The sequence below is a fragment of the Rana temporaria genome, chromosome 2 (assembly GCF_905171775.1).
Source record: "Rana temporaria chromosome 2, aRanTem1.1, whole genome shotgun sequence".
NCBI lineage: Eukaryota > Metazoa > Chordata > Amphibia > Anura > Ranidae > Rana > Rana temporaria.
In genome coordinates this window covers 242,655,677-242,671,548 of record NC_053490.1, presented here as the reverse complement: position 1 = coordinate 242,671,548, position 15,872 = coordinate 242,655,677, and the positions used below count along the sequence as shown (strand labels likewise).

Here is a 15,872-nt window from a genome sequence, read left to right as displayed (position 1 = left end):
ACAGCGATACCTCACATGTGAAGTTTAAAACACATTTTTCATATGTGGGCGCTACTCACATATGTGTTTGCTTCTGCACGCGAGCTTGGCAGGACGGGGCTCGTTTAAAAAAAAAAAAAAAGAAAAAATTGTGTCACTTTTATTCCTATTACAACATCCCTTGTAATAGAAAAAAAAAAGCATGACAGGACCTCTTAAATATGAGATCTGGGGTCAAAAAGACCTCAGATCTCATATTTACACAAAAATGCAATGAAAAATAAAATAAATTAAATGGTCGGGAGGGACCCCTCTCTCACCGCCGATAAAAATGATTTTGCAGCGAATCGCCGCAGAGACCACTTTTATCTGAAAGTAGATTTTTACATGTAGGAGCGAAGTTTCAGAAATGGCCAGGGTGCAAAGTGGTTAACCACTTAAGGACCCCTCACTGTATATATATATATACACGTCATTTTTTTTTAAAGATGGACATCTCGGTAACGGCAGCAGCGCAGCGCCGATAACCTCTGGTGTTGCTATCACAACGGCGTCGTTGTAGGAAGTACCCGCCCCGTTGTTATGGCAACGGAAAAAAACAGTGTAAGCGGCCGGAAGCTATGATAGAATAGGAGATAGAGAGCATCTGCGATTTCTATTTCCAAACAATAAATAATCATTTCCAAAAACGTTGTTGTACGCGTCACTTCCACTCTACGAAATACCGCGATATCTCGAGGCAAGCCACCGCATTAACTCCTGTGAGCAATGATAAAGGCTCCCAGGAGACACTGCATGTAAAGGGAAATGACTCACTGCCCGCACAGTACCCGCAGATTACAGGGACCGGAAGGAGGCGACAAATGACAATAACACAGGTACTGTCAAAAAAAAAAAAAGTTCAGTTTCTCATTGCAATCGTGGCTGCTATTGTATTGACGCGAAGTGTCAAAATAGGGTGGAGCTCGGCTTTAACCTTATATTTTACCACATCAGTATAAAAACTAAATAAAGTTACTGAACGGCTAGATTACCTTTTAAAAAAGCATGCTATAAACAGAAATGTTTCATCTGTACCAAACAACCCTTTAAATGCAAACAGTTTATACATTTTCACTAAGCCTCCATGCACACTGGCCTAAACATTGGTGCTACAGGAGTTTTGTGTTCTGCCTGTAGAAGCTACTCAATGTTATCCTATGTGTCCATGCACATTAGAACAATTACAGGCATATTTTGAGCTCAACGTTTAGGAGGCAGGGAAAAACTCTCAGTACCCACTAGTTTTTTGTTTGTTTTTTTAAACCAAAAGATGCCCCAGTCAAGAACTGCTAACAGCCTATGTGTGCATGGACACATAGGATAACACGATGGGGAGTCTATTGACTGTAGAAAAAAACATCTGAAGCCAAAAGCAGCTGCTGTAAAAACGTCAAGTGTGTTTATGGTGCCTTTGTTTTATTAGAGTTTGTGGTGTCTCTACTACACTGCTCGCTTAAGATGAATCTGTACCTGGGAACCTACCAGGTTCTCCCTTTCACTCTTTAAGTAGTTGTAAAGGACAAAAAATGTTTTGCTGAAATGACTGTTTACAGGGTATAGAGACATAATGGTTAACTGATTCCTTTTAAAATTGATAAACAATAGATAAAAATCAATCATATCATGTACCTCTAGTTTCGTTTTTGCATGTTATCCTGCCTCTGTGCTAGACAGAGCCATATAGCAGTGATGGTTTGGAAAATGAAACTAGAATCTCCCAGTACTGTGGTCATCAGGAAACAGACAACCAGGAAGTGTCCAGAACAGAGAAGGATTACAGCAACATCAGAGCAAAAACGAACAATGAGGACATGAAACCAGGACTGCAGTAAGGTAAAGGAAGCCATTTAGCTAAAAACAAATTTTCCTTTAGTGACCCTTTAAAACAAGAATTCTTCTTTTAGGATGCTTCGCTAGATGCAACAATTTTTACATGGAAGTGTTCCCAATAGATAGCGTTCTTCAATGGCAGGGAAAGCTAGCGATCAGATGGAATGAACTCAATGGGCACAAAGGCCTAGGAGATAGACGTGTTGACGTCATCGCTCTGAACGGGAGATCGCATGCCGGCCGGCTCTCCATTGTCCTATACGGATGTTTGTTACTCTTTTAAACTATAAGTTGCCATTTTGGTTATTAAATCGGATTGACCATACTATACACACTATGCGAGTCTCTCTTCATTTTGGGTATCCACGCTGAGCTTCGTGGCCTTGGTGCCCATTGATCGCTCGATTTCCCTGCCATTGGAGAATGCCATCTATTGGGAACAAGTCCAATACTTTTGGCCCATTACAGCTTACCTCTGGTAAGCATACAACTTTATAGGTGGTGGTGCACAGGTGTGATTCGTGACACATTGTGGCTCTGCCGTTTCCTCGCACAGGATTTCTATTTGCTCACTGATTGCTGCACTGTGTATCTTACTATAGGACCATCATATCGATTCATCAGTGATTGGATATTCCTTTTTCCTTGGTTCACATATGGACTATATATGCACTTTGATTTATATATATTATATGATTTTTTCTTTATGCATCACATTGGTTATTCATTTTTCAGCTTTGGCACTCATGGTAATTCACTTTATTATTTTTTGTGTTGCGCAGCTTTACTTTTTCTTTTTTGTATTTGTTTTAATGTATGATCTTACATTATGAGCTGCGGCATTTAAATTTTGATGTGTTTAGTAGCGCAGTATATCCCATTTTTTATCAACAATTTTTACATACCTTGGCAGTTTTACATTGCTGCATCCTGATGTCCACTTCATCCCATTCCTCTTCCAGCTCAAACCAGGCTACAGGATCACTTTCGTCTATATCTGTTCCACACCGGTTAGCTCTGCAAACAGCGGAAATAGGATTTTTGTACTCACTATAAAACATCTTTACTCAGAGTGTATTAAGGGACAGAGATTGATAATAAAGAAATCTAGGTATATACACCGCTGCCTACAGAGAAAATAAAGACTAGGCACATAGAAAACAATGGCCAGCTCCCCTTGGGGCTATCACACCTCCCACCTCCTCAGATGCAGCAAGCAGACCAAAGAGAATGCTAGCATATGAGGGGAGGGAGTCCGTGTCCCTCAATGAACTTAAGAAAAATTATTTCACTGCAAGCACAAACATCCTTTTATCTATTGCCCATTGAGGGGCATGGTTTGATTAGGATCTAGGATATCTAAAAGCAGTCCAAACTGAGGGGTGGGAACACAAGAACAATTAAGGAGAACCAGCAAAATAAAAATAAAACTGAAAACAAGGGGAAACTAAGGGAAAAGTCTCCCAAACTAAACTAGCTTCTGCTGGGGCAGACACATCAAACTTATTGAATTTAGAGAACGCATGTACAGAAGAACAGGTTACAAACTTACAGATCTGAGACAGAGGCCTAATGATCATAAGACCAAGAAACAATCACTGCCCTAGTGGAGTTGGCTTTAAACAAGAAAAAGGATTTGTTTTATCCAACTACCCATAGACCTGCATAATAACTTATCAAAACCACTTAGAAATAGTGGATCTGTAAGCAAAAGTACCTCTTTTAATCTGTTTTCCTAAAAGAAGCAGTGCCTGAAGAGTAAACCCTGATGGCCCTCGCCATGGAACAGGTACTAGACACAGGGAAGGGAACAATATATTAATTAAGCAATAGATCCACAGAAGTTGATGGAACATGAAACTCCACCCAGGATAGGGTAAATGACCTCCGTCCAAACACTCCTGATGCTTGATGTAAACTTATCTTAACTCTAGGAAGCTTACATTTTTCTTTAGACTAAGGCTGGATGCACCCTTGTGCAAACTGGATGCAGGTTTCCCCCACTTTCAATTTGAATGACAGGAGACTGTGCCTGGCTCTCAATGGAGCCGGTTCACACAGCTCCAGGGTGGCCGCGGTCCACATTAGGAAAAAAAAAAAAAAAGTCCTGTGCATCTTTGGCTTAGTTTCAGGTGGCAATTCAGACAAAAATTCAGACTGGCTTCACATCTTAAATCGGTTTAGAGGTACGCACCAGACCCTCTGCTGGGACCTGCAGCCGCGGTGTGAACCCAGCCTGAGAGTCTGTCTTAGCAATTCTCCCATGTAAGGCAAGAGACACCTGCTCTGTGAAGATATTTAAAAAGAAGCCACCATGACAGACACCCCTTGATTTGATAATGTAACTCAATTATCCTACCCAGTGGTCTTGCTACTGTAGCCCATTTGTTTATCACTTAGCTCACTGAGTGTTGGCTTCCCAGCCATTCATTTATTGTTATAAACCTTTATTTCACTGTAGCGCTAATCACTTTTTTATCTTATCTATTTACGGTTTTTGTGCACCTTTCAGATTTAGCAGCTTAAGTTTTACATTTTTTCTCTCATTCACGGGGTACACATTTCATTACTCGCAGTAGCGCAATAGACTCATCTTCACAATTTTATTATCTCCCATGTAAGGCAGAGACACCTGCTCTGTGAAGATATTTAAAAAGAAGCCACCATGACAGACACCCCTTGATTTGATAATGTAACTGAATTATCCTGCCCAGAGAAACCTGGATTTGTCCACATCTTAAGAATGTCTTGTAAAGTATTGAAGTGAAATTGTGCAAATAGAACCGCTCTGAAGGTGGATGCCATCAATCCCAGCATTCCTGTAAGCAAACTAACATCCCCCCACACTAGGTAAGATTGATAAGTTTGTGCAGTTTTACACAAGTCACCAATCCGTAATATTTCTATCAAGAGGCATACCAGCTAGGGCTGAAAACAACTAATCAACATAATCTCTTATGAAAATAGTTGTCAACCATTTTCATAATAGATTAGTTCATTTAGACAATTAGTTGTCCTGAATACAGAATGCACCATTTGCTTACATATAAGTGTAGCGATACCCCCTCAGGGGCCGCTGGTTGTTTTGGGATTGGCGTACTAAGTTACCTCTAATCGTTGTCTAGGGTGATAGCAGTGAGTAGAGCAGTAAAACGAATGTCCAATCAGCGAAGTAGATTTTCTAAATGCTTTATTTCACGGCCCAACACGACCAACATCAACATGAGATAGGACAGGAAAGGTTGATGAAGTAAAGAACTTTGCGGTATCAGGCTTGGATGAGAAAAGAGCAGTCCTGCTCTTTGTGGTAGTAGATACAGTTCGTCGCCACTCCAACTGGAGTGGGTGAAGTGCCCCGGACAGACTCCCGCTACAAGCCTGGCAGCCGAAGTGTCACTTTAAGGATTGCTGAGAAGAACAAGTCACTGCCACCGACTTGGCTCTGATTTTAAATAGGATGCCAGATGAGGCCTCTGCCACAGGCTCGATGCTGACAATGGTGAACAGCAGAGCACATCTTCCCAGTCTTTCTCTTTGGGGTCACCGACTGACAGTACTGGGGTCATCTGTCAGTGTCCGGTTACCCAGATCCCCGATGGTTCGTTCGAGCCCTTTTGGATCACCTGCCTCCGGGTTCTCCTCAAGCAGATCCCCCACCGAGCGCCATACAGCCTGGGATCTTCTCAGTAGAGGGGGACCCAGTCAGTCACTGGGGCCCCTATGAAAGCATCAATCACTCCAGGCCAAGAGGGCCCCGAGTATGGAGCTCCGCGTTGCGCGCGACCCCAGGCCAGGTAGGTCATAGTGGTGGGGCCCACGATGTGCGCACACCCCAAAGGTGGGTGCCGCACCTGGAACCCGCGAAGAACGCAGAACGGCTTCCGCCACAGAAATACCACCTCCCAGCAGGCACAGCGAGGCCCAACTCCTCTGATTGGCTGCTGGGAAGAAGCGGCTCCGCCTGGACCCCTCTGGCGCCACCTGCCGCCCAGGGATGGGGTCTCATCCCTAGAACGCAGTCTAGCACACAGAACAATCCAGATTTGGTGACAGCCAAATTTAGTACAATTCAGAATGAGAGCAAATTATCTCTCACTCTCCCACTAACTTTAGCGTAGTGCCTTTACTGAAAGTAAGGGGGCGCTACATAAGAAAATACAGTGTAGAAAACATACAGCTCAGTACTCCATTCATGCATGTATACACAGTGCAGCACATATACAGCTCAGTACACATTTATACATGTCAGTAAGAGAGGGCAAGTATGACAAGTTTTGTTTATAAAAAAATAAAATATTGTTTACAAATCACTTTAAGGGCTCTGTGCAGGGAAGGTCAGCATTTGAACCCAGAGAAGCTGGAGGCCAAGACTGGAGGGAAAATGCATAGTACATAAACAAGGGGCTTTCAAGTCAAACCGGGACTTTTAATTTTACAGCTATAAAAAATAGATGCTAGCGTGGCAGTACTACACGCAGTAGTAAGTGGCAAGTGTGTCCTATGACCGATAGGCGGTGCACATGTCACGGGACACTCCAGAGACCATTAATCAAGTTGGCAGACAACCGTATTAGTGTGTGCATGGAACAGCATGTTGTGATGAAGTTTCTTGAATGAAGGAGTAAAACCCACGGATAGCTACAGAAGACTTCAAGCACAGTACGGCGATAGGAAGCTCAGGTGCAGTAAGACATTTGAATGCTGTAAACCTTTCAAAGATGGCTATACATTCGTTAGTGATGATCTCGACTGTAGTTACCAGCCCACAGCAGTTATTGCTGTGAACATTCAGCGCATGGAATGCCTGATCCTGAATAATCGATGCATAACCTGTCGTGAAATTAAACAGGAGACAAATCTTTGTGAGAAATGATGACGAAGTGAAGCAGGCTGCCCTAGGATGGTTCAGCCATACTGACAGATCTTTCTATGCCGAAGCTTTCCAGGCAATAAATGCTGGGATAAGTATTTAAATGTTGCAAGCAACGATGCTACGACTAAGCATCGAAAGATGTGAAACATGTCAGCCACCCTTTTCCTTTTGTCCACCTCTCCTTTTTGACTGCACTGTTTTTGGTTGTTTTGTGTTTTGGAATTTTTTTGCTGAATAAAGACATTGTTTCAAGGAGTGCGGCAGTCCAGGAATTTTCTCTACCTACGAGGGAGCCCTGGACATGTATAGTACCCCGAGGCCGACTACACCGTGTTGCACCAAGTGCCAAGATGAGCATCCTTGGAGGATCTTGTGCCAAAACAAATTTTACAGGCACTCCCCACAGTGTGGGGTTTGGATTTGGCTCCCAAAGTTTTACCAAGGTTGTGCAAATCTGGGTGCACTACTTCTATTCTTTGCATTCAAAGGCAGTAAATGGGATAATTGAATAGTTGAAGAATTTAAAGACAAAAAATACAATATCAAAGTAGTTAAGCCAAGAGTAATTTCTCTGCAAAGCAAAAAGAGGTGAATCGCCTTAGGACACTAGCAAAAAAAAAAAAAGGGGCTCACACAGGGGTTCCCACCTTCAAATGCTTTGTCAGTGTCCAATCACCTGAAGGTATGAGCCTATAAACCCCAGGTTTATGAATACTCATGTACTCTATGATCAAGATAACTGGGTTTGCAAAGGCGTTTATATCCTCTGTGGCTATTGACAATTATATTTAAAAGGAATGTTTTTGTCTCTGAAGTTCAGTTTTAAGTGTTTAGCAGGGTAAAAATATCTACAGCTTCTTCATAGAATTAGACTTAATGTTCTAACAGGGTATGGTATAGCCTTAGGGGGTATTCTAGAGTAGGCCATAGTTAGTTTTTTTTCCATTACTTGAGAAAGCTGCAGAGGTGGCATCATCTGAAAAGATGTGCAATATATTCTCATATCAGTTTTCATTCTCTGTGCAAAGTGTCAGTATACTGTTAATTTCTTTCATATATATATATATATATACACACACACACACACACACACACACACGACAAAAAATAACTTTCAGGGCTTTTATCAGCAAAAAATGGCCTTCTAGTAATGTACTTGAATGCACATTTTTGTACTTTGTGCATTAATAAAATGAAGATAAAACTACAAAAAAGAAGTTGGTTATAAACGCATAGGAAGTATTAAAGCAAACTTGAAATTTTTCTGTTTATTAAAAGCCAGCAGCTACAAAAAGTGTAGCTACTGTCTTTTAATAAACACACACTTACCTGTCCCAGGATCCAGCGATGTGGCTGCCCAAACAAATCGATTATCTCCCTCTCCTTTCCCAGGGATTACAATTGTGGACACCTGGCTGTGAAAGTTTGCGGTTTCACAGTTGGATGTGCAAGTTGTGTTGTGCCTCCTGAATGGTTGGGCAATCATCTGGGACCTGTGACATGTCCCAGAAGGTTGCAGAGAGGAAGGGGTGTGAGGGTAGGGGAGAACTTCTTCTGTCAAAACTAGGTACCCACTTCCCACCCCCAAGAAAAAAGGTGACATAAGATGGGGGAGTAGTGCTAAAAAGCAAAACTTCCCCTTCTGGGTGGAGCTCCACAAAAATATTTCCACACACACACAAAAGAGCAAGAACTGAAGGAAAACAAAAATACCACAAAGATGATGGTTCCTATGTAATCATTGCTACACAGGCAAAGTTTTATACAACAGAACACAACAGTGGGGAAAAAAAAAAAAAAAAATGAATGTTTAAGAAATAAAAATGAATGAACTGTACTCCCAATGTAGTAAATGTATTCCGGCGTTGATGCAATAAAGCTTTAAATGTCAGCAAAGCAAGAGATTAGCACGTATACAGGCAAAACACGTTATGCTGCTTCATGGAATAAATAAATAGCTCCAGAAGTGCAAAATACTTTGAGGCTGGAGTGCAGCAAAGTGGCAACTGTTTAAGACACCTGCCTCTGGAATGTTAAGTATATTCCCTCTTATTTTAGCATGCATATTACTGTATACAAATGACCCTGTGTTAAATCACCCTGTGTTAATGGCAGGGCTCGACAAACCCCAGGTGCCTCGTTGCCACTGCGACCAGAAGTTTCAACCTAGCGCCTGTCCCCCCAAAAATAAATATTCACATAGGGGACTTTTTGATGCCACCATATATACAAAAAAATTCACGCAATGAGGCTCCTACGCATGAAAAAGTTGATTGCGATATACATATTAAATATTGCCGCGCACGCTGGAATGAGAGCAAAAAATTCCAGCACCAGACACCCTTTGTAAAGCTAAACTGATGACTTGTAGGAGGCTTTTAAAGTGTCACCTATGGAAAATGTAGGGTATGGACATGTTTAACCACTTCCAGCCCAAGGACGTCATATGACGTCCTGGACTTTCAGTGGGGATATCTGATATCCCCACCCTACTGTCAAGGATGCTGTGTCCGTCTATGAACGGAAGAGAAAATAGGATTTTTGTACTCACCGTAAAATCCATTTCTCTGAGTTCATAGACGGACACAGCATCCTTGACAGTAGGGTTATGCACCTTCCTTCCAGGAGAGTTTTAGCTCTCCTAAAGGGAAGCGGATATAACCCTACTGTCAAAGGATGCTGTGTCCGTCTATGAACGGAAGAGAAAAGGCTCTGGCAGCGCAAGGGTTAGGCTTAATGTACACGGGACCTAGTAAAACCTCTCCTGAACAATTTAACTTAATAGATCTTAACAGATGTTTAAAAAAGGCGGTTTTGCCAAGTTTACATGCCAACATGTACCACCCTTAAGATTTGTTATTTAAAAAACTAGCTCCTAACTTTTTTAGCTGGCTCCTAGATTCAAGGCAAACTTGTCAAGCCCAGATATATGGTGATCATTTTTTTAAAGCTAAATTTTATTAAGTCCTTACCTTTCTTTCGCAAACTGTTTGAATTCAGGTAATTTCCACGTGTCAAAATGCTCAAATCTTTTAAAATGCTGTTCAGCATGGAACTTTTCCGGGCAATTGTAAGCAAACACCAATCCACATTTGGCACCAATGGCACCTTTTCTGACCTTAAAAATAAAGTATGAATAAAATACAAAGTAAAATGTTGTGTTTAGACCATGCTTAAAAATGCTATATTAACTAGCAATTGAATTAAAGGGGTTGTAAAGGTTTGTTTTTTATTTTCTAAATAGGTTCCTTTAAGCTAGTGCATTATTGGTTCACTTACCTTTTCCTTCCATTTCCCATCTAAATCTTTGTCTGAATTTCTCACTTCCTGTTTCTCCTCAGTAAGCTTGCCCCCATCATCCAAGCCATTCTGGCTGGGGGTTAGTCAGCCAGAACAGATTACTGAGGAGGAACAGGAAGTGAGAAATTCAGACAAAGAAAAAAAAACATTTAGAAGGGAAATCGAAGAAAAAGGTTAGTGAACCAGCAATGCACTAGCTTAAAGGAACCTATTTAGAAAATAAAAAACGACCCTTTACAACCCCTTTAACATGTTTCTGTATAATAAAATAGCAAATGATACAGTAGGTGAATGGTTCGTATTAGTACAGTGTACAAGGATAAACTTAACCATTATGGTAAAAGGTTTAACAAGTGACAAACTGCTGCATTTATATAGTGGGATGGATTTGAAGCCAGCTAACAGTAAGGTAAAGTAAAGTGTTAGACGGGGGTGTTCAAATTGGGTGTGGATAGGATATTAATGCCGGAAAGCAGGTGTAGGTCACGTGAGATTTAGGCTTTTTGGGTGTGTAGGCCAAAGTTCCCAGTGATTATGAAATTTAGGGAGTTGTAAATGAGCTTTGGCATACATAAATTTCATCAGGTAGTTGTTGAGGAGTGTGATCACTTCCGAAATAGATGGGGGGAGTGGGGATTTCCACTTTCTAGCAAAAGCTAGGCGGGCAGCTATAAAAACATGGGTAATGATCGTGTGCGATTTCTGGGGCCAAGTGTCAATATCCAGACACAATAGAACCATTTGTGGGGATAAGGAGAAAGAGGTTGAGATGATAGAAAGAATGAGCTTAGTTAGATTGGACCAGTAAAAAGTGAGCATGGGGCAATTCCACCATACACGCAGGGGAGATCCCTAGCTTCCACAGTTTCACCAGCACGTGTTGGTTGTAGAGGGGTAGATACGTGTTAATTTAGCAGGTGTGAGGCACCAGTCATGGAATATTTTCTGGACAGATTCCCAGTGAAGTAGGCAACGAATCCAGCGCATTCATGCGGTGCATGAAGAGTGGTACCACTGCTAGGGGTAGTCCTAGCAGTCCCCAGAGGTTCCATCGTTGGCGTCTTGAGGTCACGGGAGACGGTGGTGAGAAGTTTGTAGATATAGGAAATACCTCTATGGTTTGGACAGATTTGTTGGTAGAATTGTAACAAGTGCAGACGTAGAAGACAGTTTGACCAATTTACACGGGAAGTTTAAGATATTTAAAGAAATCTTTGGAGGTGATGTTGTGATAGGTCTATATTTGTTGAAATGAGAGCAATAGGGAGTCTCTGTATAGGTCTCCGACTGTTAGACCTGAGGCTGTGAAGTTGGAAAGAGGAATGTCAGGTGTGAGAAGTTGCAAATAGCGGTGAGAGGAATGAAGGAGAGTAAACAGTGCGGGATGCCTCTGGTGCGTTGGCTGGTGGCTTTCCTTGTCTTGAGGGTAGCATTAATGGTCTGGAGCAGAGTTTGACAAATTTGCTTGGACTCTAGAAGCCAGCTTAAAAAAAAAAAAAAAAAGCACCCCGACCCGCCAAGCTCGCGCGCAGAAGCGAACGCATACGTGAGTAGTGCCCGCATATGTAAACGGTATTCAAATCACACATGTGAGGTATCGCCGCGATTGGTAGAGAGGGAGAGAGAAATAATTCTAGCCCTAGACCTCCTCCAACTCAAAACATGCAACCTGTAGAATTTTTTAAACGTCGCCTATGGAGATTTTAAAGGGTAAAAGTTTGTCGCCATTCCACGAGCGGACGCAATTTTGAAGCGTGACATGTTGGGTATCAATTTACTTGGCGTAACATTATCTTTCACAATATAAAAAAAAAATTGGGCTAACTTTACTGTTGTCTTATTTATTTAATTAAAAAAAGTGCGCTTGTAAGACCACTGCGCAAATACGGTGTGACAGAAAGTATTGCAAGGACTGCCATTTTATTCTCTAGGGTGTTGGAATAAAAAAATATATATAATGTTTGGGGGTTCTAATTAGAGGGAAGGAGATGGCAGTGAAAAAACACATTAGAACTGTTGTTTTTTGCTACTTGTAATGTAATGTAATGTAACCTGTAATGCCAACGGCCACCACAAGATGGCCACTCCTAGATTCCTTCTGCAGGCCTCAGCTTCCTTCTGTGAAGGCCGCAAAGCCGCAGCCTCCATTACCGGCAGGCCAGCTTTGCGGCCTTCTGCAGTCCTCAGCTTCCTTCTGTGAAGGCCGCAAAGCCGCTGCCTTAATTAATGGCGGGCGCAGGCCCACCGCGATCGCGCCGGCCAGTAATTGAGGCCGCGGCTTTGCGGCCTTCTGCAGCCCTTAGCCAGGCGCCAGGTCACAATTTCTTGTCGCAATTGGGACCTGGCGCCCAGATTTTGACGAGGCCTGGTCTGGAGATAAGAGTGCACTGAAGGAGGAAGGCACTGAGGATCAACCAAGGTTGGGAGGCTACAGCGGTTATCTCAATTTGGAGCCAGGCAGAGAGTTGGGTGGATGCCCACCAGTTTTTAGCTTAGTCAAGAATAGTTGCTTTGTAGTAGGCTGGAATGTCCGGTATGCATTCAGTATCAACTTTTATATATCTAGAACCTTGACAGCGCAAACTTCCACTAATGGCCCATTCACACTTGCTTGTTTTCACTCAGTGATACTCCAGCAGTTTTCTGCATAAAAAAAAGCTTTGAGAGCAACACATGCTAGTTTACTTTAGATGGGATCCTCAAATATCTCCAAGAAGCAAAATATGGTACTGTATGAGAGAGTCCTATGGAACTGTACAAAATACAATAAATGACCACAAATGAAAGAAAACCATGGGGACATCATTTAAAGCAGGCAGGTAAACTTTCTGGCATGACAGACCCCAAGTGTAATTTAAAGATTATCGTTTTATTCACCCATTACGAAATGCTGGCTCAGCTGCTGACCATTGCATCCCCAAATACAAGATATGGTGGCAGACTGTTATTGTATCAGTATTCCAGCAGTAAAATAATAAAACTACCTGCATTTGTTGAGCTCTAGACATTGGCTACATGTAAATGTAACTTTTTTTCCAATGTGCTACGTAAAAGGTTAATGTGAACGCCTTTATACTTATCAGTGATTTGTATGTTGAGGCTGTTTTGACGGTGGGGAGGGATTTAACAACTTTTGTTTACACATACCTTTATGATTTTTATTTTCTGTGAAAATGGCAAAAAAAAAAAAAAACAACACACACACAACTTTAATAATCAGCTGATTGGGGGGAATTTAACAACTGGGAAAGACAGAATCTGGTGCAGCTGTGCATGGTGACTAATCAGCTTCTAGCTTTCATTTTCAAAGCTTAACTGAACAAGCTGAAGAAAAGATGATTGGTTACTATGCACAGTACATTCTGTCTGCTGCAGTTTTATTAAACTCCCCTCCACTACTTTAAGTTATTTGTATGTCCTTAGGTTTCTGTACAGTTTATGTCAAAAGGGTACACTTACCCTAACCCTCATCTGTGTAACCTGGAAGGCTGACTCTGTGCCTGAAGAAAGGATTATGCTTGCTCTGGTTTTTCCAGTTTCCGTCAGGAAGCCTTTAGGCAAAATAATACATATTTGGACAATCAGAATGAATCGTTTGAATGCACAATATACTTTGGAAATTAGTGTGATCTCATTTTTTTCATCTGTCTAGGCCAACAGGTATTATGGCATAGGATCCCAAACAGCAATACAATCAGTTTTTACGTTTCTTGGCTCACTTAAGGCTTCAGGACACCAGCAAAGTCAAAATTAGCCAAATCACTAATTTTGGGGTTCCAAAAAATAAAAATGGATAACCACCTCTGGTTCAATGCTAAATACACTTTCAATCATTTAAGGTAAATGGTCCTCATTTACGAAACATTTAATATACGCTACACGCTTCTCCGCTTTAACTGATGAAAGCAGAGGAAGAATACACGCTTCTCCGCTTTAACTGATGAAAGCAGAGGAAGAATAAAGCAAACGATTACATGGAAATATTAGCCAGTATTGAATTAACAAAGTTAGTGACTTTAAAATGGTAAGAATCAAAACTTCAAGATAAGATTCCAATTCCTTAATAACAATTGGTTTCTACCACCTGTGATTAAGTTTGAGCATCTTAGTATAAGCAATAAAGAAATAGTAGCAACATCATCCTAAGCCCTGGTTCACACTGGGTACGATTTGGAACGATTTGAGATGCGATTTGACATGTCAAATCGCATCTCAAATCGGCGGCAATTGTCGGCAATGGCACTGTCCTAATCAGTGCGATGCCGCATCTGCGATTTCAAAAAGTAGTTCCTGTACTACTTTTTGCGATTTCGGGCCGCGATTTACATTAAATTGCGGCCGAAATCGCAGCCGCGAAATCGCGGTAAAATCGCGCATTTTACAGCGATTTTGAATTCGCAGCAGTGTGAACCTAGGCTTAAAGTCAATTAGAATAGAGTTTTGGACTTGGGGGACCCCAAGGACCCAAAAGAGTGGGGGGCAAGAGGACTATATTCGGTACTGTATGGAGAGGTAAACTCAAAAAGTAATAAGGGTTAAAAAGATATATATCAATTTATTAACATAGTATAAAAAATAAAAAAAATAAAAACAATAATACAGAATAATACATATGTTGCGGGACCAACCAGACAAGTCACCAGGCTACAGTAGTCCCCAAGGGGAGAGTCACGGTGAAAGAGGAGGAATCGCAAAACAGGGTCTCAACTAGTTTCGCGACTGAGTCGCTTCGTCAGGAGAATTTTAAAAATAATACAAAGTTGTTAGCACAGAGGGCTAGATATACATATAAGTAGACATGCATAGGCCAATAGAGTGTCAACAAACAAGTATTAAAATAACATACAGATATAAACATTACTTAAGGGAACAAGCGCTGTGTGGCTTACCTATGGAAAGAACACCCAATCACTCGGAAGTTGCAACCGACCGCAGGAAATGCCTCCCACGGCGACCAAGGGGGACAACTGCGGAGGTGGACCTGTTTGACTATATACATAGGTACATCGTAAGCGGGGATTGCAATTTTGTGTGACAAGGTGATAGTGGGGACGTGTCACCGTGAGAGTTGTGAAAACAATTTTTTAATGATAATAAAGTAGGTGGAGGAACCCTAAACACCAGGGAAAGGGTGAAAAGAAAAGTGGGGGAGGGGGTGGGGAAAGGAGTGAAAAGTGAAGGATAAAAGGAAAAGGGGGGGGTATGAAAGGGAAGAGGGAGGGGGAAAGGGAAGTGGAGGGGAAGGAGGGGAAAAGGGGGGGGGACAAGGGAAAGGAACAGAAGAAAGGAAAAAGGGAAGAAAAAGGCCAGAAGAAGCACAGGAGTCAATAAAAAGAGAAGGGGGGGAAGGGGAGGGACAAAGGGGATAAAAAAAAGCTAAGGAAAGTGTTATATTGGAATATACCTGTGTACAATTCAAAGTGAAGTTAAAAAGAAGAGGGCTCTAGGACCCAGTTGCAATGTGACAAATATGCGGCCAGTGGTTACAAAAGCCGCACAGTAATACTGTGTAGGATGTGGATACAGAGGTAGGGTCTGATACAGTCTCACATATGAGATGCAACCTATGGGGAAGGAATAGGTATGGTAAGGGACAAGCAAACGGCCAGAGGCACATTCAGTTTTAAAGCCTGCAATATGGCAGGCTCAGGAAAAATTTCCATCTACAGCCAATGAAGAGTGTCAAGATGTGGACTTACTTGTTGCTGGATAGAGCAAGGGGGAGTCCAGGGGCCTGGTGTCCAACACAACCGCTGCAGGAATTGATCCTGCTTAAATGTCCCCGACACGATGACGTCATCACGGTGCGCCGTGGCGCCTATGCGTGGCGTTACCGCGTTTGACCGCC

General features: G+C 42.0%; 1 protein-coding gene across 2 annotated transcripts in view; it reads right to left on the bottom strand.

The window, feature by feature from the left end:
• The window catches only part of ZZEF1 (zinc finger ZZ-type and EF-hand domain containing 1), a 300,633-nt gene that overhangs the window by 225,898 nt on the left and 58,863 nt on the right, over positions 1-15,872 (bottom strand). For both annotated transcript variants that reach the window (XM_040336714.1, XM_040336715.1), the window contains exons 10-12: positions 13,484-13,575; positions 9,697-9,842; positions 2,757-2,868 (exon numbers count right to left, since the gene is read on the bottom strand). In XM_040336714.1, coding sequence (XP_040192648.1) covers positions 2,757-2,868; positions 9,697-9,842; positions 13,484-13,575 — 350 coding nt within the window. The remainder of the gene's footprint in view (positions 1-2,756; positions 2,869-9,696; positions 9,843-13,483; positions 13,576-15,872) is intronic.